The sequence below is a fragment of the Eumetopias jubatus genome, unplaced genomic scaffold (assembly GCF_037043125.1).
Source record: "Eumetopias jubatus isolate StellerSeaLion01/CBP00866 unplaced genomic scaffold, mEumJub1_p1.0 scaffold_5, whole genome shotgun sequence".
NCBI classification, from domain to species: domain Eukaryota; kingdom Metazoa; phylum Chordata; class Mammalia; order Carnivora; family Otariidae; genus Eumetopias; species Eumetopias jubatus.
This window is the reverse complement of record NW_028274811.1, coordinates 73,161,625-73,185,853: the sequence shown is the minus strand read 5'-3', so window position 1 is coordinate 73,185,853 and position 24,229 is coordinate 73,161,625. Positions and strand designations below refer to the sequence as shown.

Sequence of the window (24,229 nt, the reverse complement as noted above, 5' to 3'; positions counted from 1 at the left end):
CACACCAGGCACAGCCATTTCTCTGACCTTTCCACGACCTGTTGTTCTAGGTAGCCCAGAGCCTACTCCCTTGCCTTTTTCATTTCTTTGCCCATATGCTGATTTCCCACCTTCTCTGACGGTCCTTTAAAAAATTGCACATACATACCAGTACTCCTCATTGCCATTCCTATATCTTTCTCTACAGTACTTACCATCTTCTAAAATACCATAAAATGTGTGTATTCGTTGTCTTTTTCCTCAAGGTAAACACCCTGAGGTCAGGCTTATCATTATTATTGTTTATGCACTTATGTCTCCTCAACACATAGAACACTGCCTGGTACATGGTAAGTAATAATTACTTGTTGAGTGAATGAATCTGTGGTCAAAACATTAGCCAGCTCTTCCCATGTGTGTGGCCTACTAACTACTAAGATATGGCATAGTTATTGGGAAATTGGGAAAGGTCTTGCCTGGTGCCTTATATTTAAACATATATATATATATATAAAATATATATATATATATAATCATATATATATATATTTCATTTATTTACTTAGACAGAGTGCAGGGAGGGGCAGAGGGAGAAGGAGAGAGAAAATCTCAAGGAGATTCCACGCCGAGCACGGAGCCCAAGGCGGGGCTCCCTCTCGCAACCCTGAGATCATGACGTGAGTTGAAATCAAGAGTCGACCCTTAACCGACTGAGTCCCCAGGCACCCCACATTTAAATATATTTAATTAAAGCTGTGTTAAATAGTAATTTGGTCTAAGGTAAAAGTTTCTCTCTTTTTTTTAAATGTAAGCACCGTTACATTTGGTACAGTGTTTAATATGGTCTCTTAAAAATTACCTTGCTTACCCATTTCAAGTTAAAAGCATGTACATATAAGAGAATATTTTTGCCAATGATGGAATGCCCCTGGAATTTAATCTAGCAAAATGACTGAGAGGTGGCTTCAGAAGGTGCTTACACTGTTTTTGGTGGGTGTAGCATTGTCTCTAGGGCTTCAATGTCTTCATTTCAATAGAAGAGAGTGAGTGAGAGAATAAGTAATGTGGTGGTCAACGGCAGATAACCGGTTTTCCCTAGGAATGGTCTTGCAAACTAATCAACTACATGGTAAGAAAATATGGATACCCACGGCCTCATGGGCATAAGTTTTGATAAATGGATTAGTTTCTTACCAAGATATGGGAAGTGTTAATCATTAAGAACAGATTTTGTTTCTTTAAGACTCCAGATCTTTTGTCAGCAAATACAGGTAGAGTAACAAAGAAAGTAGTGATTTAAGAGACTTTCCATGTAGTTGAAAGTCTCTTACACAATTGAATGTAATTCCTATAGAAAAGAAATCAAGTAAAGATTTGCATTCTCTGCTGGTAGAAGTTTAAAGTAAAAATTTTTTCAGGGCACCTCATGGCTCAGTCGGTTAAGTGTCCCGACTCTTGATCTCAGCTCAGGTCTTGATTTCACAGTCATGAGTTCGAGCCCTGTGTCGGGCTCCACACTGGGCAATAAAAATAAAATAAAGTAAAATGTTTTCCCAATAGATACTGGTCTCTGGAGTTTGTTCTTGTGTTTTGCTATTGAAGAAGTGGGGCAGTTTTGACTGAATCTGTTACACATTGCTGATCATTTGAGGGCAAGTAAAACCAAGTCACTTGAAATATAATAGTAATTGAAGTAAAGCAAGTGAAAATGAGGAAACAGAAATGCCCAAAAGTGCTATTTTTATATAGTTTTTTTTAACTAAATTAAGATTTACATGAATGTACACATATATGAGAAAAATTACAAGGAGGTCCCAGGAAGAGTGTGAACGTTCCACTTGTCTTTTAGGTGAAAGTTCCAACGCTAATCAATCTAATGGTTCTGTCTCAAGTGATGGCAGAATAGTGGTGCTTCTGACATGGAATTCTATTAAATATGGCTTTATTTTTCTCTCTGATCATTACAGGTAGATTTTTTTTAATCTCCCCAACCCTTTTATAAATTATTTGAGGTGGTAGTATGTGTCTATTACCCAGTACAAAGCTAGGTGAAAAGACTGTATGGTCCTTAAGAATAAGTAAGGCTTTCGAAATTGTTTGAATCCACTTTTTATGCTTGTACCTGAATTCTGTGGAAGAAAATAAAATTGTTGATGTGGCAAATAAAACCTTTTGCACTGTGTTTTAATGAACAAAGTGTTCTTTTTTGAATTCTGTCTTCCATGGTGTGTATGTGTGTATGATTAAAAAAAAAAAAAAGGATAATACAGATCCAAAGGCAGAAATAAAAATGTCAACAGACCTCAAAGACTTTCGATTCTCTATTCATTATTCAAAATTGTTCCCAAGACCAAAAATTTGAAAAGACTACCATACTGCTAAATTATGCAGTCCTGGGGTATATGAGGCCGCTGAACTAACACACATACATTTACTCTTTTTTTTTATTATATAACTAATAAATTAAATTAAAGGTGAGTCAAAGTTTGTATGGCTCATTTTAAGAATTACAATATGGAAAGTAAATACACTGCTGTGTGGGAATACATGACTTATCTGTCACTGATAGCTAATGAATTCCTTCCTATTAAAATTTAATTGAAAATCTTCAATGATATTTAAGCTTTCACAGAAGTGTAAACTACTGTGACTACAATTCACAATGCATTTAAAACAATTATTCTTTATCATTAAAGTTAATAATATGCACATTAACCTCTTATGTAGTCTAAATCAATATTGTAGTTTAAAAGATATGACCTCTGGACAGCTTTGTCTAAATATTGATTTCATTGTCATTTGTATAAGGTATCAAACAAATTACACGCTGCACTAATATCATTAATGCTGCCCCCATAGAGCCTCTGACTTTATGGGGTTCTTATAATACAGGACATGACATTACAAAATATTGAGGATATCACAAAATATAATTGCCGAATGAACAAGATTTGATTATGGCAGAACAGGCTCGCTGTAAACAGATGATAACTTCCAAATTCTTTACTCTCAGTGGACAGGAAAAAATACTGCTCTTTAACATGCAGATTGGTTGCTGAGGTTAAGTTTCAAATGGCAAAATTTTTTCTGCCTCTGAGGGTCTAATTTACCTTCTTGTGATGCCAGAGACATTTCAGGAGGGAATCTAAAGTCACATTACAATGGTGTCATTCTGTAATATAGCAGTTTTCCCAACATAAATTTGTTTAGTTTTGTTTAGAAATTTCTATTAAAAGTTACTGAGTCGGAGGAGTTGGAAAATATATGCGTAAAAGTGAAGGGGTTGAGCCTTTCAAATGATCTTTATAGAACTAAGTAAAAACTGACTGAGGGATGTACATGCATTACAGTTTCTCTCATAATAATTATTACTATTTTTTGTAAAAAAAAAAAGTAGAAATCGAAATACCAGCTGTATAATTTCCTCTCTTTTACTTTTTTTCAGATTCTAATTTGCTAGGAATCACAACAATTGTTAACACTCTCCAGTGACATCTAACTCTAGTTTGATGTTTAAATTTTTTAAACTGTATGTTACTTTTTGTTTTTCATAAAACTTTTCAGAAAGGCGATGTGGCTGTGATCATGACACTGTGAACTGTGGGTGTTATTTATACTAAAAATGTTCCCCCCCAAATCTCTTGTAGGTAAAAGTGACCCGTTTTGTGTAGTTGAACTGAACAATGATAGGCTGCTGACACATACCGTCTACAAAAATCTTAATCCTGAGTGGAACAAAATCTTCACATTGTAAGTAATCATTACCTTGAGCTCATTTCAAAAATGGAGCTAATAATATTTATTTTTGAGATATTTGTGTGTGTGTTTATTCTTAACTGATGAGCAGCTCTGCGTCTGGACTGCTGCTGCTAGCAACATTGAATATCATAATTGTAATACCTTTCTGACAGAGAGACCTGGGGAAAGAATATGCCGTTTTTCTTTGTTTTCACAGATTCTTTTTTAAAACTGTGATTTTTATATGGTTTGACTAAGGATTTTGCTTCCATTAACTGAATGACCATACTGCTTCTTCCTTTTATACTTTCTATTGAAATTCTCCCCAACTGCATTGACACCAGGGAGGACAAAGCTCTATTTGTTCCATTGGTCAAATCAGCAAACAATCCAGTCTTGAATTCAGAGATGCTTTAGTTTTGCTTTGTTGCCTTTTAGTACAATAAGGATATTAAGTATTGTCCCAGTTACCAGAACACCATTTGGGTTAATTTTCCTTTTGTTTTAAAAAAAAGTTTATAAATCTTTTGACCACACACTATAAAAGCTGCTGATCTACACCATGGTATCTCCTAAGTCCAGGGTGTGTGTGTGTATGTGTGTGTGTGTGTATGTGTGTGTGTGTGTGTGTGTGTGTTTAAACTGGGCTTTAGAAATGAACTCTGAACAAAGGAAAACTCTCCAAACAGAGTACTTCTTAAAAGTTTTCTAACATAGTTTAATTTTTTTGTATATGAAAACTGCTAAATTCCTCATTAATTTCTTATAATGTCTCTGCTTAAGAGCGAGTAACTAATCAGATTTAGTTATCTGACCAATTTATCTTTAAGGAATTCCACATTTTTATAAGAGATGAAAGCCTGGTCAGGAGACTTGCACTCCTAAGATTGTTGAGAGTGTTTTTCTCTGGAATGCATAATTGAATGAATAGGTTTGATTATTATCAAAGCCATTAATTGATTGTGCCCCGATAAAGCCTCTTCTCACATGTGGTTGCAGTCTTTCAGTAATGAATGTATTCATTTTTTTTGTTTTCTCTTAATTCATGTTTTCTTGGTAAACAGTTTGATCAAAGAATAAATGCTGTCAGCAGTTGGGGTTTATTTTTCCAGAAACAAAAATGAAGAGCTCGCACAGTTGTTTATTAACATACGTTGTCTTTGGAACATAATGGGACACTAAATCCTGGGGTGGTACAATAGCTATCAATGTTACATTTTCTCCATTCTGTTTTCTGTGTTGGTTAATTTTTACTATAAACCTACCAGAAATAAGTCAATATTTTGGTAGGAACTGTAAACAAAGGAGATGTCCTACTATTACAAAAAAAAAGAAAAATTGTATGAGATATACTGTGACTCTTGCTGATATCAAATTTAATGGAGTTTTACATGGGGTTAATAGGAAGCTAGGAATTATTGTGATAATAATGAGAGGGAAAAGTCTCAAAAACATCAATGCCACTTACTGATTTTTTATGCTAATTCTGTGCCCATCCAGATGGAAAATTATATTTCATTAAAAATTATAACTTGAAATTACAATAGTGTTCAAAGTTCCAGATAATAGAACCAACACTGTAGTCTGTGAAGGTGCATTATGGGAAATTCTGTCAGATACCAAGCTACCTTGTATATGTGTATATGCAAATAGCATACATAAAAACACATACACACAAAATCAGCTGGAGCCATCTAAATTTTCAAAAGCATTTTTGTTCTTGTTCCCCACTGATGAAGTCTTTTCTTCTTACGTATATTTATTATGCAGCAACATTAAAGATATCCATTCAGTTCTTGAAGTGACAGTTTATGATGAAGATCGGGATCGAAGTGCTGACTTTCTGGGCAAAGTTGCTATACCATTGCTGTCTGTAAGTTTTATTCACCTGACACTGCTCTGTGTTGCTTTTGCTCAAGGAAAAAAAAAAAAAACCCTCAGCTCTGTATCTGTCATTTCTCAACCAAGGTCTGTAATAAGAACACTAAAAATTTTAACATACTCAATTCACGGCCATGTTGAATCCCATGATAGTTAATTTTTCCTGACAGACTTGATCCTGGTAATGAACAGGTACTTGTCAGAATTGCCACAGTTGTTTTGGGTTCTCTGTCAGTTTCAGCAGCTGGGGGTCAAAGGTCACTGAGGGAGTGTATTCAGCGGAGACCGCGAGACAGACGGCTGTCATGTCCTTTTCCCGCAGATTCAAAATGGTGAACAGAAAGCCTACGTCTTGAAAAACAAGCAGCTGACAGGGCCAACAAAGGGGGTCATCTATCTTGAAATAGATGTGATTTTTAATGCTGTAAGTCTTAACTTTGGCTTTTTTGTACTGCTAAAGAGTTCAGTTTCATGAAAGCTTTTGTTCCTGATTTGTAGAGAATTTCTGTCATTCCTCGTTTTCTCTGAACCTTGATGTATCCTGGGGAATGCGCTTCCGCCACTGACTGGCACACCCACGCTTTCTGTTACAGTTGGCGGCTGCCACGGCCTCCGTACTGCGGCCGCTGCCTGCCGGCGTAAGCGGTGCAAACGCGTGCATGTGCAACTGTATACATTTGTATTTTATGAGCGCAGCAGCCAGGACTCTGAAACTTTAGGAATTATTGCAAATTGAACTGCGTGAAAAACTTGTAAACGTTGGTAATATATGAATCCATAACAGACACATATGTTGATGTATAGGTGAAAGCCAGCTTACGAACATTAATACCCAAAGAACAGAAGTACATTGAAGAGGAAAACAGACTCTCTAAACAGGTAAAAAGCAAGGAAAGATGAATCCCTCTGGGAAGACCTGATTATATCTGTAAAACATCTAGGTAAATTCAAATAAACTTTGGAAGTGTGGAGGGGGGAAGACTAGGGAATTTTTGATCATCTACTTATGTGAAATGGCTTTCTTTCTTTCTTTCTTTCTTTCTTTTTCTTTCTTTCTTTCTTTCTTTCTTTCTTTCTTTCTTTCTTTCTTTCTTTCTTTCTTTCTTTCTTTCTTTCTTTCTTTCTTTCTTTCTTTCTTTCTTTCTTTCTTTCTTTCCTTCCTTCTTTCCTTCTTTCCTTCTTTCCTTCTTTCCTTCTTTCCTTCTTTCCTTCTTTCCTTCTTTCCTTCTTTCCTTCTTTCTTTCTTTCTTTCTTTCTTTCTTTCTTTCTTTCTTTCTTTCTTTCTTTCTTTCTTTCTTTCTTTCTTTCTTTTTCTTTCTCTCTCTTCCCTTCCTTTCTGTAAGAGATCAAACAAGGACAATACCAAACTAATAAGTTGGATGGGGGTGGTCAGAATGGAAAGGGGATACTGTAGGCGCTGCGTAGAATGGATATGTATTCATGCATTAGCCAAAGAATGATCATTTTGAACATAAAATACTGTCTGATTGCCATGGAATGTGTAAATGAGAACACCAAAGGCTGAGGTTCAAATATATGTCCAGACCACCCACAGGTATGGTGCAGGTGTGTGTAAAGCGAGCCCTGGGTAAAGCTCTTCCCTCTAATCCACAAGAGAGGGGGCTCCATCTTTTAAGGGAAACCTTCCTGTTAATTAGATTTTGACTAGGGTCTTTTAGAAGTGAACTTTTATTGGCACTTTTAGCGAAGAAAATAGAAAATCAGCACATCTGATTTTTCTGTCATGAAGAAATTTTAACTAGGGCTCTGTATCTTATAATTAGACGTAGATTTAAATTAGGTTTGGTATCAAGTTAAGAAAGGGTGCTAAGCTACCTCTTTAAAAAAATGCTTACTTCCAATTAACGCAGCTAAAATAAAATGTGTTTGCTATGGCTATAAAGTTTACAAAACTCATTTGTGTGTGTTAAAATATTTAACGATTTTCTGTGCTATTAGAAGACTAAAATTAGTTTTGTTTTTAATCTAATCAATTCACCATAAACAGTGGGATCTTTGGTTGTTTAAAGACAGTACATGAATTACAAATGCAATATCTATCTAAATAGAAATACAGATTACATTTTTTTCACAATTATAGATAAAAGTAATAAAAGGAGCTCTAAAAGGAAGGTCATCAGGGGAGGAAGGAAACAAATAGGGTGACTCTTCGTGAAAGGATTTCAATTTTAACAACTTGTTAAAACTGGTATATGCCTGTACAGACATCTATATTTATATACACATACACACACACACACACACACACATTTTTTCTAAATGACCTGAAGAAGCTTCACATAACTACTTCTTAAAAATACCAGATCAGTATTGAAGTATATTTGGCATTAGCAAAATATTAACCTGCAGACGTAGTATTCTAATTAGTAACACAGCTGTAGATCATTTTTTGTACCCTCATCTAGTATAGGGGCTGTTCTTTTTATAGTTGTAGTCATGCCTTGTTTTAAATGTTAGATTTAAATTATATCAATTCTCATATACCGTTTTAATGAAAGATTTTGTAAAGCACTTGGTTACCATAAGTTTTTTCCTAACTCCAAAATTATGAAAAAAGCAATGAGAAAATGTAGGTTAAATTGTGGAAAAGAGAGAGAGAGAATGAGAGAGAGGGAGAGAGAGAGAGTCTGAGAGAGAGACCGAGAGACAGAGACTGAAAAATTGATAGTAAATAAGGGAGGTTCCTACAAAAATGGTGAAAATTTTGTTTTCTGTAATAAAGCAATACTTGACAGGTTTTCCTCTAAGACGTGAAATTAAAACATTTCACATTATCCATTTCACTTTGAAATATCTTGAAGTTAAAGCATTTAAAGAATCTTAAAATCACAATGAGATTTAAGAGTAAAAAAATATATTTAAGGTTCACAGTATATAAATGTTTTTAATCTCTTGGAGATTTTAGATTTTTTTTTCTTTTGAACAAAGGTAGCCCGACCCACATAATAATATTATTTAAGAAAATATATTTAGCTGAGAAATTGCTCTTGTACTTCAGTTCTTTCTACTCTCTTCAGAGATACTTCTCTTCCTTTGACTCTTGAGCCAAATTGCTTGGTATATTCTTACAACTTTATTAACTTTCTGAATCCTTTTTAAGTCACACTAAGCTTGAAGAATTTTGTACCATATCTGATGGTTTTTAGTCTTGCAAATTCTGATAATATTTTCATCTTCCTTACAGCTGCTACTAAGAAACTTTATCAGAATGAAGCGTTGTGTCATGGTGCTCGTAAATGCTGCATACTATGTTAATAGTTGCTTTGATTGGGATTCACCCCCAAGGAGCCTCGCTGCTTTTGTGGTATGATAATTCTTTATTACTTACATTGTTATTCATTAAATTCAGTAATCATAGCTGCATGTTTCTGTGGCTATAGTAACAGTTATGTTGATGTGGCCATTTTAAAACTCCTATTTTAAGACTTGACTGGACAGATTTGCCGTGGGCTGGAACCTGATGGATCGTTCAAGGTCCGAGTCCAAGAATACACATCCCCCCCCACCAGATTTCCGGAAAGCAAGATATCTCAGCCAATATATAATTTTCTCCATGACAGTCAAAAAGTAAAATTTTACATATTGCATAATTCTAAATCCCAATAACAGCGCCAAGGAAGGTCCTTAGTGTTAAAAAAAAATTAATAATCTTGACCAACCTTGTCTTAATTTTATTGTTTTATAGATTTTTTTTTTCAAAATAGGAAAATCGTTGGCAGTAGGATGCTAGTTGGTAATGTTTGAATATGTGAGTCAATTGGAAGTGGATGTGACCTATTTAAGAGACGTTTTATTGTTTCTGAGATTTTCAGTTTTTAAAAAGTCACAAGTGAGAATTTGATAGATCCAAATAGTCCTCTAACAATGTTCATCTTGTGGCCTTTTACTTTGGTTATTTAAAAACTGCTGATGAGACCAACTTGCAGAGCTCGAAAATCTGAGAGAATACTTTCCTCTGAGCTTTAGCTGAGATTTTCTGCTCTCACATTAGTTTTGCTTATTCAGGATTTCAGTTTGAAGTTTAAGTGGAGTCCTTCTTTCGAAATCCTTTATTTTATTGTCATATTTGTTAGAATATGAGTACCTTATGCTTCCTTATAGTTTCCAGGTTAGCAAAATATGACTTTATTATGGGGGCTTACAAGAAGAGCCTTAATTATAGTAACAAATCAACATTTTAGTATTACCATTCAAATGAGTGTATGCACATCTGTTTAGCACTTTGAGCTCTGTCCTCCTCTCAGGCCTTGTATGGGACTTTCATTAATGTCTGAGCACATGGAACAAAGAGGGAGTATGTCCCTTTGTGTTGTAAGTTACCAGAAAGTTAGGCGGCCAGCTTCCCATAGACATGTTGTTGTCTCCTTAAAGAAAGCGATTGCCATCATCATTAGGATTTAGAAAAGAAAATCTGCCTCTTTCAATATTCTTTTATTTAGGGCCTTCACGTAATAAATACGTCAGGGTACTGTTAGGCAAACCTTATTATGATTTTTCACTATCATAGAGGCACTTTGATGTTAATGAGGAAAAAACGATACTGAGTTTCTGTGTGTATTTTATGCCATTACTTCGAGGTTCCGCGGGGCGTTATAACAGACACAGTAATATTCTCCTGAAAATGCCATGATGCCATCTTTGATTCACTCTTTCCAAAGTCATTCCCTACAACTGTGTGCGAAATTTGAAAACAGAGAAATCTCTATAATTATGTGATTCGTTCAGGAACATTCATTTTGAATGCTTTAACATTACAATGTGTTGTGTAAGTTTTCATAAACTCCCTCTGGCTTCTTGAGGTCACTCATGTGAAATGAATTCAAGATGGCAGACTTTTATCCCCAATTTTTTCTGATTAAAAAAAATCAGGCACCGAAAGTCCAAGAAACTTTAGTACACGTATCTGATAATACTTGAGTGGTTTCACTGTAAGGGAATCAAAGTTCACCAGGAAGGAAATATAATATCATCTCTCTTAGCTTATAGTCAGTTTCCAACAGCCTTGGTCATACAGAACACAAACTGAACGCAAGATGCTTGCAAAAAAGAGGGGGAGGCCACCATGAAGGTAGGAAAAGGGCCTGCAGACACTGATGGTGAGAAAAAAGGCCTCACAAGCTGCATGTGAAGATGCAGTGAGAGTACTTTTGAGGAAGAAATGATAATATTAACCATTTCATTGAATAGAAGCACTGAATCACACTCTACTGAATGTGGTTGAAATAACAAATAACAAAACTGAACTGCATGTATCTAGACCTGAGGTGGGGATTCCCTGAGAACGGGGGCCCTGCCTTTTTCACCCTGGTACTCCAGCATCACCTGCAGAGTATCTAGCACTTGGTAGGCTCCCAGTATAAGTGGCTATCTAAATCAATAGACCAGCCAATAAACCAGTCAGTCAGTCTGAAAATTTTTCTAAAGAGGAGAAAGTCTTCTTGAATGATGCCACATAAATAGGGCTTTGCTCTAGTAAAGTTGGTTATTAAATGATGATAGACATAGCTTAATGCTCTGCAGCAGTTTTCCCTCGACTTTTACTTAAATTCTAATGAATTTGATCCTCTAAATAATAATATAATAATCCTCTATATAGTAACAATATATAACATTATTACATTATATATGTGCCATATGTGTGTTATATATATAATATAATAATCCTCTATATGTGTTTTATATATATAACAACTAATATATAATAATATAATAATCCTCTAAATAATAATACAGTAATCCTCTATATAAAAATAACAACAACTCATACTTCCTGAGCATTTATGTGCCAGGAAACTGTTTTACAGGTACTAAGGCACGAAAGTGCTTTTCATGCATAAATGAATTTAATATTCCCGACAACATAATTATAAGATAGATACTATTATTTTCCCAATATACAGAGGAAAAAACTGAGGCACAGAAAAGAACCTTGCCCAAAGCGCACAACAGATATTATTTTCTTTCTAAAAGAGATTTCTAATATGCACCTTATAATCTAAGTCTCATAACAATTCAGAAAAAAAACTGTTGTAGGATTTTGATTCCTCTTACAGACATTAAATGATGTATTTAAAAATGAAATGTTTCGGGGCGCCTGGGTGGCTCAGTCATCTAGTGTCTGCCTTCGGCTCAGGTCATGATCTCGGGGTCCTGGAATCGAGCCCCGCATCGGGCTCCCTGCTCGGTGGGAAGGCTGCTTCTCCCTCTCCCACTCCCTCTGCTTGTGTTCCCTCTCTCGATGTGTCTCTCTGTCAAATAAATAAATAAAATCTTAAAAAAAAAACTGTTTCAAAGATCTCATTGCATAACCAGAGCCCTTTTAGGCCCGTTTATTGAAAAGAGCTGCTTTCTATTAGGAGAGGAGTATGAGCAGCACCCCATTGTTACAAACATATTGTTCCCATCATTCCCTGTTGATGGATCTCGGGTCTATTATTATAATATTGGTTCCACTTGGCCCACTTTTTCATAAATGCAGCTGCTTCACGGAGCACATTATGTGGCTTGGTTTTAGGCCCAGATCAGTAAACTTCGTAATGCTTAAGTGCCTTTTTTTTTCCTATTCCGTTTTATTTTTCTTTGCTAATTTTCTATCCAAAAATAAATGTAGAATAATGAAATCAAAATGGAAAAACAATAATTTTTTTGTCCCAATGTCAGTTCAAGTGGAAAGCTTGAGAAATGCAGGGTTAGAGCTGCTCCAGCCTCTTTGGCACTACCTGTGTGTGCTGGGGAAGATGCAGAGCAGGCGGCCGAGATGAGAAGCTTGCAATCGGCCTGGGAGGTGAGGGATAAAATAGAGGCAAGCGTGTTCCTGGGAATGTCCTTGTTACTGCATGCTATGAATTAGGTTTTTAAATTTTACTATGAATATTGTATGCCTAAGAGCAAACACAGACGTATGTGGCGCAGAAGGCCCTGCTCGTCTTTCGGAATCATCTATTGTAGATGTGGAAATGTCTCATAAATTGGGTCTAATTTTCATCAGGCTCTTGACCAGACATTTGTGTTCTTGTGGATGTCAGTGGGTGCAACATGGAAAAAAAAAGCAGAGTGCACACTCTCTTTCTCTTCAGTACTGTCATTTCTCACTGTAATGAGCACAAAAATAATTGGACAACTGAGCTATCAGTAAAAGGACACACTTCAGTGTGCGTCAAAGAATTATTTTACAGGACAAACTTTAATCTTTAAATGTGATTGTAGATAATTTGTGGTACCATCTGTCCATTTGGAATTGTTTTAGCCTTTTCTGTCGTTATACAGTGAGTGCCGCTGTGTTTAACAGTAACATTTGATATTTTACACATTTAATTTCTGTTCTGCTGTGTGGTCCTTAGGGAATAGAGCGCTAGTGCTACATGAGAGAGACAAAGTATTGATCAGTTAACATTTCAGCTACATTTATGTATGTCGCAAAATTAATGAAAATGCCAGACAAAAATGTCAGAGTGCACAAAAAGGTAGAATTTAAATTTGGTAGTTTAATGAAAAGTTTAAGATGTGCATTATCAAAAATGTCCTCTTGCCTTTAAAGTACAATTCCTAACAGAATAACTACAGGGGGAGACATATTTTACTTAGAGGAACAATGAACGTGAATTATGAAGGGATGTCAAACCCTCAGAGTACTTTGTGTTCCAGAACGGGCATGTTTGAATGCCTAACTGTTACTCATAAAATACATTTGTTTCTGGAAGGCTACTGGCTTCAACCCTCTGAACTGACCAGCCTATGAGGCAGGCTTCCTACGGAGATTCTCCCCCCACCTCGATCGGCATTGGTATCCCTATGTTCCTTTTGTGTCAAAATTGAGAATTCCCTCTACAGCAATTCATCCAGGCCACTCTGGTTCATTACTCCTTCCTCTCTGGGTCCTTTTCAAATGCCTGGTTTTCCTTTGCTTCCAGATAATTTGTGCTCCACCTTCATTCACTCCCCATTTTAGTAAAGGATCACACTCGGGGCAACAGCTACTCTCAGAAAAGCCGGGCCATTATGCAGGAAAAGAGAAAAAACAGGATGATGCATGCAAAGAATGACATGAGGCAGCTCTGTGTAGCCAAATGATTAAAAAAAAAAAAAAATGGAGGAAGCATAAGCAAAGGAGGAAGGACTGAACTTGCAGAGGCGTTGGGAATATAATACAACGATCCGAGGACAATAGGCTCACTATTTTCTGGGGAGAAAGCCTGCTGCTATTAAAGAACATATGGATTTTTCTAAAAGTTGTTACAAACAATACGGCCATTTTAAGTGGCCTTCATGTTCAAGGACTAAAAAAGGGGGCATTGCTTAAGAAGAAATATCGATGTGAAGACAAAGGCATAGGTACATCTACATGTAGTTCAAGTCTCAACATTCATGTTAGTGAGCATTGTGGGGGGATTGCACTGGACACAGGAAAAGGTAACTTTAAGATTCCAACAGAAATTTCTGTTTTTGACATTTAAGAGATTATCAGTAGTACCACACCAACAAAATTATGCTTCAAGTCTATGGCAGTTTTCAGATGATTTCTATGGAAGCTTTTGTTGTTGTTGCTACAATTATTTTTTTAGTGCTAAGCAGCAAAATTGGAAATGGTCCAGACGTAATTGTTGTTATTTTCCCTGCAACAACAAAAACAGAAGGACCCTCGAAAATCAAAGAAACAAGTACTAAAGCAAAATGATCTATAACTCATGGTCTTATCCTTGCATTCTCTCATCTTCCTAAAATTATGTAGATCAAAATTTCCTTTTGTCCACCCTTCTTCATTTATGCTTTCCTCTGAAAACACTTATTAAGTTTACTAAACAATACTTCCAGTCTAATTTATACAAATTTTAAAGGTACATTAAACATTTCCTTTACAAATGTGTGAGTAAAGAAGAGAGCCTATATAGAACTTCATTGATTTAGAAGATTGTATACCTCTGAAATGACTTAAAATTCCTTTTACAAAGTCAAAGACTATTGACACTTAGAAGATTCCAGTACTACAGTTTTCTTTTCAGTAAATAGATTGTATGTCCAATTCACATGGACATACACTTTAAGTTGATAGTCAAACTCTACATTTTTCCCCCAAATTTATCTGAATTCCAAGGAAGAAAATTTTTTTCAAACATTGGCCTGTAAAAAATTAGGTTTTCTTAGGTGGTGCCTCTCACAAAGCACTGCATATAAATTCTTGCAATTGCGTAAAAGCCCCCCAAAGACCACAGTCTAGAAGTGAGTTGAGTTTTAGGAATAATCACAGTTAGCTAAAAATCAACCGTGAGTCTTAGGAAATGTAGCAAATCAGGTATTAATGGAACAAAGCATTTTGACTAGATTTCTCTAATCCTTCATGAGGAGTGATGCTCTAGCTCAGTTTATAGATCTATTTAAATGTGTAGTCTTTTTGTTTTGTATTTTAGCTGTTACATCTACAAAGGCACTCCTCAAATCAGTGCATAATTCTCTTTAAATGGTGCCAACATCCTTTTTTTGTTGTCTATTTTCAGAGATGTCAGCAAAATGGCCTCCCGTTCTTTGGAGGGAGATAATCACCTAAGACACAGAGTCTACTACCCCCTGAAAAGCTTATTCCTCTGAAATTTTATTGTGTACTTACAAGAAGAAGAATTTAACTCTTACAGCATGTCACACACACATTTTCTATTATCTCTACTCTCTCTCCTTTGTCCTGTAAGGTAGGAAGTAGTAAAATGCTATAACCTGGGACATATTCTTCTCTGGATGATTGGGGGAAAATTTAAACTACTTCACTTTTTCTCAGGTAGAGTGCTATTGCGCTATATTATAATCAAACATAAACTGCAAATATCACAAACATAATGGTGATACCTTATTGAATTCAGGAATTAGCCTTCTCGTGAATCTTCATGGTTTGTGTAATGAAAGCTGGGGCGGTTGGGGATACCAGGGGCTCAGTGTGATCTCCTTCTGGCTGTACGGCTGTCCCACTTCACCACAAGCATTACTTCTCAGGTAGTTTCAGCCTCAGGACCTTTGTGAGACCCTTTACACATATGTGACTTCGTCCAGATTTTATAACTGAGTTGACTTAAGGATCAACAATTATAAAATAATGAAGTCACAATCTGTCCTCAGATTCCTAAACCAATGTTTTGTCCTCAGAAGAATTTTCTACCTTCCGGCTTCAGTTCAAATTGTTGGTGACAAAAGAGCAAGCCACATTCTGTTGTGAAATATTATCATGTAAAGGGTTTTTGCAAAGAAAAACATTGAAATGAATGAGATAATTCTATGATTTATTTTACTAAGATGTTGTAAAGTAAGTAATAACTCTTCTGAAAGATTTTAAATTAGCACAGAAATGCCATCATTAAAATACTTTAGTCAGTGAGTTTACTCTGTGCATATTTTCATGCCCCCTTGTATCAGGCAAATATTAAGAAATTGGAATAGAATGCTTTCTTTGTCCCGTTTTTCTATTTTGACCAGTCATGAAGATGTACCTTAGAATTATGAATGTATTTGAATTAATTTGCCAAGGGAGAAGCTGACCTGAAATATTGTTAAGAAAGTTGTTTCTGGTTTTTTTTTTGTGTGTGTGTTGTTTCTGTTTTCTCTTGCCCTCATTTCATGACATTGACCATTACAGTCAGAAATGGGGATAGACCCAGTAGCCAGGCTTGGCTACTGGGAGTTATGAATCCACATTGCACCTTCTCCTTTGCTGTGACGACAGAGGCCCAACACTCAGCAAGTGGTCACATCAGCGATCAGTAAGAGAGGAAAGATGAAGGAGTAACCATTTCTCATGTTCACACCAGTCATCAGCTATTGGCTCAAAGGGACGTAATGAAGAGAAAATCAGAGAAAAGCTAACAAGCAAGAAAAGATGGAAATTATATTAAAGTGTCAATACATATTTGGGTGAAAATGAAAGGCAACCTTGATTTTAAGAATGGAAAAGGAAATGTTAGAGATAAAACTGGCTTTTATTTTATCTTAAGTCAGTGTTTCTCAGTGGGTTTTTTCCCCCATATTCAACCACCTAAGAAGAAAATTTTCATTAAATGAGAGAAAATAAATGCTAAGGAATAAGATTTTCTCAGGGAATGTTGGGTTTTAGAAGGTCACAAATCATTGTAATATCTAAGTTTTTTTTAATTCTCCCCCAAGAACCAATTTTTGCCCCCTCGGGTGCCATATTGCCCCCCCCCCCCGCATTGAGCATGCATGCTTGTAAATGAAGTTTAACGTGAGCCTAGCTACGTTCATTTTCATGCTTTCGGTAGTGAAGTCTAGTTTCAATATTCTGTAGTTTGCATGCAATAGAAATTATTCCGATAGGTAATCAGTCTGGAGAAAGATAATTTGTGATCTCTACACAAAATTATTGACTACATTAGAGTCCAATTAAAGAAAGGCTTTTGTTTGGCTTCATAGAGGTTAACGAATTGAATCTTCCCCTTATGAAAATCCATGGGAGAGTTTTCTTCTCTATACCAATTCCAAGGGTGCATTGTTGTGCTTCACTGAAATGGAGAGTGGGCTTAACATTAATTCTGCCTAAGTAATATAACCTCCATCATTATGAGGTTTTGATGGGTTTTGTCTATACATTGCACTGTATTTATGACTAGTAGATAATCTTTACATTCTTAAACGAATATCGTTATGTCAGAGATATAAAAGCATACTTCGTTAGGCTCCATTACCTATTAGATCTTCATTGGAAGGGAAGGGAAAAGGATAGGGAAGTCATTTAAAACAGTGAAGATACATGTTTTACTGGCTGTTCTGTATGTCAAGTTGTCTAATACCCCATAGGATTCAAAAAACTTTTACTATTGCAATTTATCAATAATATGTAAATATATGTTGTTTTATATTCCACTTAGCTCTATGCAGGTAATTCTAGGGCATTTTCCATTGTTAGCATTCTACACATTTCTTGCCATGCAGACTTCAGGCAATGCTTAAGTGTTTGAAAGAAATGTATCATTCAGTTTTGTCATAAAACATTGGTGAAGTAAATATTATTTTCCTTAGTCAATTACAGAGATCTTTTAGATTTAATTTGAAATAATAGATTGCCAGATGCCTGGGTGGCTCAGTTGGTTAAGCTGAGGTCATGATCCCGGGGTCCTGGGCTCAAGTCCCACATCGGGCTCCCTGCTCAGCGGGAGTCTACTTCTCCCTTTTCCTCTGTCCCTACCCCCTGCTTGTTCTCTCTCACAAATAAATAAAATCTTTTTTTAAAAAGTTAAAAAAATAAAATAATAGATTGCCAATGTTAAAAGTAGTCCATTAATTATCCACAACTTAATATACTCAGGTTGTATAAAGGAGGTGTTACATTTTGAAGCAATATTAGTAAAGTGGTGGCTGCTACTCAGAGAAAATTAATTTATAAATGTAGAAGTTTAGATACCAGAGTTCACTTTTCCTGGCTAGGTGGCAATATTGAACATTTTTCTGGTTGTGTTTAAGTTATGTTAAATAGAGTTTTGTTCTTCCATTGCAAGAGCCTCTTGCATGCCTCAACGGGGAGGCTGGTATTTATAAAGGAAACCTTTCACGTAGGTTCTACTAGCTTCTCTAGCAGTGTACTATTTCTTTCATTTTATTTTAAAATTCTCAGAATATGAGACTCCTACCACACTTTCTAAGTCCTAAATCTCGGTTGATGTAGTTAAAACTAAATATTTTTTTAGGTAGGTTCCCAACCTTCAAATAAGATGTAAAAGTCTGTTTTGTAAGACAGTTGCTTAGACTTTGGAACACGTTTCCCCACAGTAGCAATGTCGTAAATAATGACTAGAGCCACTAACAAAACCTGTCAATCCCCTGATGGAGTCCTAGCTGTAGAGTGGACACATTGCATGTGGGAAGTAGATTCGGTGCAATCATGGCTTGGTGCTCAGGATGCCAGCAACACACCTATTCCAATCCTACCTTCAGCATGGAGCACCTGCTTCATGGCAAAGGCAAGGGGCCTACAAAGGTGGAGATTGTATGGGCTTTGAAGGATGCAGATGAAATCGTAGAATGTTACAGTTGGAAGGGAGCTTGGAGACCATTTTATGGTAGAGGAAATGAAAGTACTATAATGTAAAGGGACTTACTGAGATACTAACTCTCCTTCTCCCCCAGTTGCTGGGAGTGGATACTTCAAAGACAGCAGCCTTGAAAAGATAAGAGGGACAGAGAGAGAAAGAAAGGAAGATAGAAATATCTACCTCTCTGTCCTGAAGTTTAGGTGTCAAATTGTGCTTAAAGAAAGCCAAGTGTCTGATCCTGTCCTGTAGAATTCTAAGTGTATAAAATTGGACTTCCAATTGTTGGTATTTCCTGTTAAGCAGTATGTTGACCTGAGAGGGCTACCGTTGCCTATTGGAAAGAGTAAACTTGTGTTCACTTTGCTTAGTATTCCTCCTGAGGTTAATACGTGTGGGTCTTATGTTTTAACGAACTTTTCTGTTAGTTGAGGTCACATCACGCCATAGCTCCCCAACCCACTGCAGAGATGAGTATATAGTAATAAAGAACTCTTAAAGGGTTCACTGTGTGTCTAAGTGAGGCATATTTTAGACAAGTAATGTCATTAGGCCTCCAAGTAGTATAAATTACTTATTCCCAAAAGTAAATGTAGACTCATTAAGAATATATTTTCCAGGTTTCAAACATATATTTTCACGAGTTACTTAAACAGTTTAAACCATCTCTATTGATTCATATTGATTTAATGGTAGCTCGGATGAAGCTGTCCATGGCCTAAATGTTCATTAGACTAAATAAATGCCAGGAAAAAAGTGTCTGTATTTTGAATCTTTTGGAAAAATGGGTGATCCAGCTTCACTGTATTGCTCTCCTCCTACATATCCTTCAAAATTCTGTAAATCGAAATTTTTCTAGCTATAATTGAGCAATCTAATAGAACAGTCTAGCCTTTTACAAAGTAGTAGAAGTACTAAAATAATAATTTGGGCATATGTTGAGATACTCTTAGATTTTGTAGGGTGTTGCCCCCGTCATCATATAAATTATGTGCTGTAAGCTTGATGCACCAATTTATTGCCATTAAAGTTACTGGGGTGAAGAAAGCCAAATTAAATCTCCTATATGAAATGCTTTGAAGTCCTGAAGTACCCGGGCCTGTGGATCATTTAGGCTTGAACGCTGCACACAATTATAGCACAGGTTTTTTTGTTTCTGGGAGCGATGTTGCCTTTCAGAATTTGTATCCTTCTTGAAAGCTGATATAACTTAAAATTGTTGTTTGAAAATATCTTCTATCGGATTGAAGAAAGAGAAATAGATCACAAGAAAAACCGTCTCGTCAGTGTTTAGCCGAAAACGCGTGACCCTCCGTCCAAAAATATTTAATAATATCTAGACGTGTTTAGTAATACCGGGTTCTATTTCTAATTGAGTAGAATGTTTAACCTAAGTTTAAGGAACTAGGAAATAAAATAGATTATAAACTGAAAAATGTCATTTGTCAGTATTTTTAATCCATTACTAGAACCAGTGACAGGAAATAAATCCAGGCAGTTCTGCTTGAGATGCATTTCAGTTGCCATTAACAGATCTTCCCCGTTTTCATGCACACTCAATAAAGCTGTGTTGAATGGCTGACTCCGATGACTTCAGCGGCAAAACTTGAAGTTAAAGCTGTAATATTGTAACAGAAGCCCCCAACAGTAGTATCAGATGAAGCTGAAAATAAATGTAGTATATCAGGCATCATAAAAGCGTGAATGTGGGATACATTTATGCCCTTCTCTATCTACTAGGAGATTCATACATAAGATTCACACTCATTATTCTCGTCATCTTAATGAGATCAGTGTGGGAACATTTCTCTCCTTTTCCTCTTGACTGTGGGAAATGGGACACTCCATTATTTCTTCTTCCTCTCTCTACTTTAAGGGACGAGTTATATTTTCTTGGAAGGCCAGAAATGTTAACTGGTTACAGCAGGCAGCCCCAGAGTATAGCATATAAAGGCTTAAGGACTCGAGGTGGAGACCCCAGCAGTAGTCTCGTGTGCGCTCTTGCTCACACTCTCTTTTTCACTCCTGCGTGTGCTGTTATTTTCTTTTGGATTTTTATCATCTGCTGTATTTCCCAAGGAGTTGGCTCAGAAAAGAAAGGAAAAGATAATTTCTCTGTGAGGAGGAAAATAGGGCACCTGGGTTTTACCTCTAATTGCTATCTCCCTTCTCATTGGACCTACTGCTTTAATTAATTTTGCACCCAATCTTCTTAAACCATTCTGAATGCACTTGGTTCCTATGTCCGAGCCAGACGGTATGTCCGGCCTTGAACGGAAAGAGGTAAAATGGGCAAGGGACCAACTTCTAATGCATCTTATCCTCACATAAATTTTCAGATCTGTCAAGAAACAGCCACTATTTATAATCGAAGTTGCTAGGACAGATTTTTATCATGTTTTTAGATCACAGATTCCCTTCATCCTTAAGGACAAGACAGAGGAACTTACAGAAATATTGTTTAAGCTCTGTGAGCTATTGATTATTAATTTATATTGTAACCACACTGTTTGGGGTGCCGCTTTCCTTTAGAGAAGCTCATGTGTGAGAGAATTCCCTTTAACATGATTGAAGAATTTTAAATAGGCATTTTTAATATTTGCTGCCCTCTTAATATAACTTGTTTAATGCACCACTGTTAGCACAGGGATTATGAGTTAATAAAAATGTCATAGTATTAGTGAATAAAACACTATGTAATTTTCCCCAGGTAATGATTAACAGCATAAGGCTATATTAACAATACTCTTAGTGTACAGTCCCTAAATGTATTTGATCCTCATCTTTTAGAAAGTAATTTTATCCTGAAATTCAGTAATAAAGTATTTGAAGGATTTAGTTAAGCTAGAGAATGTAAACTTCTCAGGTGCATGAATCCCTCGAATGATTTGTATTAAACTGCTATGTAAAATATCACTCTATTTTAAAGCAAATCTGAAAGTTTTAAATGTTAGTTTAACATGCACCTTATTGAGATTCATAAAGAGCTTATTTATCTCATCACAGCATTTGTTTAAACAGTTGAAAATAAAATTAATAAGCCATTAGGTCATTATTACGTAATGTTTCTGCTCCCATAGATAAATGGGTTTCTTTTTCTGTCTCTCTGTTTAAATAATGTCTCTCTGGCTTTGTTCTGTGGCTGCAGCAGCCTGTTAGTATGTATCTTTATACCATCAGAACGAATGAGATATATCTGTATAAATTATTGATTCACTTGAGCCTACCTCTGTAATTCAGAGCTGAAAACTCTGGCAGCTTATCTACTAGAATGATATAACTCAGAGACTGAAGTTACCTACCACAGCAACAATTGCCATTTGGGGGGTCAAATGCCCTTTTACCTTTATACCTGAACACCTGCAAATTGAGCTGTGCCCCATTCAGAATTTCAAGAACAGGTCCATTGTCGCAGGAAGTAGAGTTTGTTTCTTGGAGAAAATTATGCCAGTTCTAGTTCTGAATGAAAGACAAGGCTTTTATTACTCAAGGGATATTAAGGCTGACTGCTTTTTTGAGAAAACAAATTTGCTGTAACTTTATCTGTAATTTAGTCCTGAATGGGTGCAAATAGACTGCACATTGTATGGTGCAGAAAGAAGAAAATAGGGGTTTGTTAAAGCCATACAAGGGCTATGTAACCATTATATTTCCGAGGGAAGTCTTATCAGAGTTGCAGGTTATAAGGGGAAATAATTTGGTTACAGCCTCAGCATCAAACACCTGTTTGGAATTTTAGTTTAGAATGACACTGGAGAAGAAAGTTTTTGTCTAAAACAGTGGGTGATGAAATTCCCATCTCTTTCAACTTGCTGTACCGGCTGTCTTTCACCCAGAGACTGGCCCTCTCCAGAAACTTCCAGAATTATAATCACTCCCCCTGAGGTTGAGCGTTAGACTCAGACCTAGTCGGAGGGTGTTGACTTGTTTCACTTTTATGGGAAGAGTAGATCCATAGCTTTATAGACCCTTTCCAATTAAAAAGGAAATCCTATGCAATATTCTTCACGTAAGAGGCTGATTTAAGCTTTGCCAAGGCTGAGGGCAAGATGAATGCTTTGAGTAAGAGACAAGGAAGAGCATGCTTCAGCTGATGAGCCTCCAGGTTACAGAGTGTGGGGACTAATGGATCATATATTATTTGGAGAAACTCATCCCTCAAGTTGGTCACCCACTAAGTCAGCAAGCTCAGTAGTTGTCATAGAAACAATCATTTTTACAGTGTTAGAGTTGATCACTGCTATGGAACCAGACTAGGTAATCAAACATCTTAGCCATATGCTTGTTCTGAGCTCCAACCTAGTCAATTAGCACATTTTCTATTAAAAACTTAGTTGTAATAGGTCTTCATTAGCTAGCAGTGCCATAATTGAATAGTTACTCAATTATGTGCGTCCCCCAACCTCATTTTCACTTCTTTACAGAGTCCAAGTAGGAATATATCCAAGAACGTTCATGAGCCCCACTTCAAGCAAAATTCACGACCCTAACCTCAAACAAGCTGTTAAGAGTTTGATCCGGGGTTTAATACTTAATTTTTCTCACTATGTGTTGGCATATGTAACCAGGCCCTTGGTCTCTTCCTTTTTCTGTTTATTTCAGGATTTCTAGTATTTCTTCACTGAGTAAGGAGTGGGAAGAAGTCTATGGTAAAAGCCCATTGTGCAGTAATGTCCCTAGAACGTGAACCCCTTTCTAAACTTAAACCCATCCCTTCATTTACCATCTTTCAGTTTCCCCACCAGATACCCATCTGAGCATGTCATTATCCTGAGATTGCCCCGCGTTATCTGCATTATGGCCCCTGCTACCTTCTGCCCGTGTCTGCCATATTTTATGTCAGGGAATCTCATCTGTGCCCTTTGTCATCTGATGTAGGGATGGGAATGAGCCACCTTCCTGTTTATGCACATTTTATCATTGGCCTTGAGGACAAAATATTCTGATTTTCTTTGACACCCTGGTCCTTATTTACAAGCATGTATAAAAGGGGGGTGCCTGGGTGGCTCAGTTGGTTGAGCAACTGCCTTCGGCTCAGGTCATGATCCCAGGGTCCTGGGATCGAGCCCCGCATCAGGCTCCTTGCTCAGCGGGGAGCCTGCTTCTCCCTCTCCCTGCTACCCCACCTACTTGTGCTCTCTCTCTCTCTCTGTCAAATAAATAAATAAATAATCTTTTAAAAAAAAAACAACCAAGCATGTATAAAAGGTTGTATCTGGGATATCAGAGAGCAGGTAGAGCATTGAAGTGGTCCTCAGAAAACACCATGTAGGAAATTTCTGGCCCCAGCCGCTCACACGAATGCTCTTCTTGATTGGTGAAATTGTACCTCTTTCTTCATTATAAAATCATAAATATGAAAAAATCTGGAAGAGAATTGGTCATAAAGGTTTTCTGAGCTTGGTAGCCTCATTGTGTTTTTCTCTCTGTATTGCAAAGAAAACAAAAGCACTTACCCTCCTAAGAAGTGTAACCACACTTACCTTAAAAAACACAGGGTTTCAACTTCCCTGCATAACAAAGCAGCTTAGCTGCAGAGTTTTTGCCATCAGAATGGCACATGAAAAGGAAAAATAAAATCAAAGTCATAC

General features: G+C 36.5%; 1 protein-coding gene across 11 annotated transcripts in view; it reads left to right on the top strand.

Annotated features, from left to right (window-relative positions):
- MCTP1 (multiple C2 and transmembrane domain containing 1) overlaps positions 1-24,229 on the top strand; it is a 505,859-nt gene that overhangs the window by 344,799 nt on the left and 136,831 nt on the right. For 8 of the 11 annotated variants that reach the window (XM_088023395.1, XM_088023389.1, XM_088023396.1 and 5 more), the window contains 5 exons: positions 3,627-3,729; positions 5,488-5,590; positions 5,921-6,022; positions 6,403-6,477; positions 8,804-8,923. In XM_088023395.1, coding sequence (XP_087879521.1) covers positions 3,627-3,729; positions 5,488-5,590; positions 5,921-6,022; positions 6,403-6,477; positions 8,804-8,923 — 503 coding nt within the window. Of the gene's footprint in view, positions 1-3,626; positions 3,730-5,487; positions 5,591-5,920; positions 6,023-6,402; positions 6,478-8,803; positions 8,930-24,229 lie in introns of those variants that run through there. The other 3 variants (XM_088023392.1, XM_088023390.1, XM_088023397.1) reach the window with 3 other exon arrangements.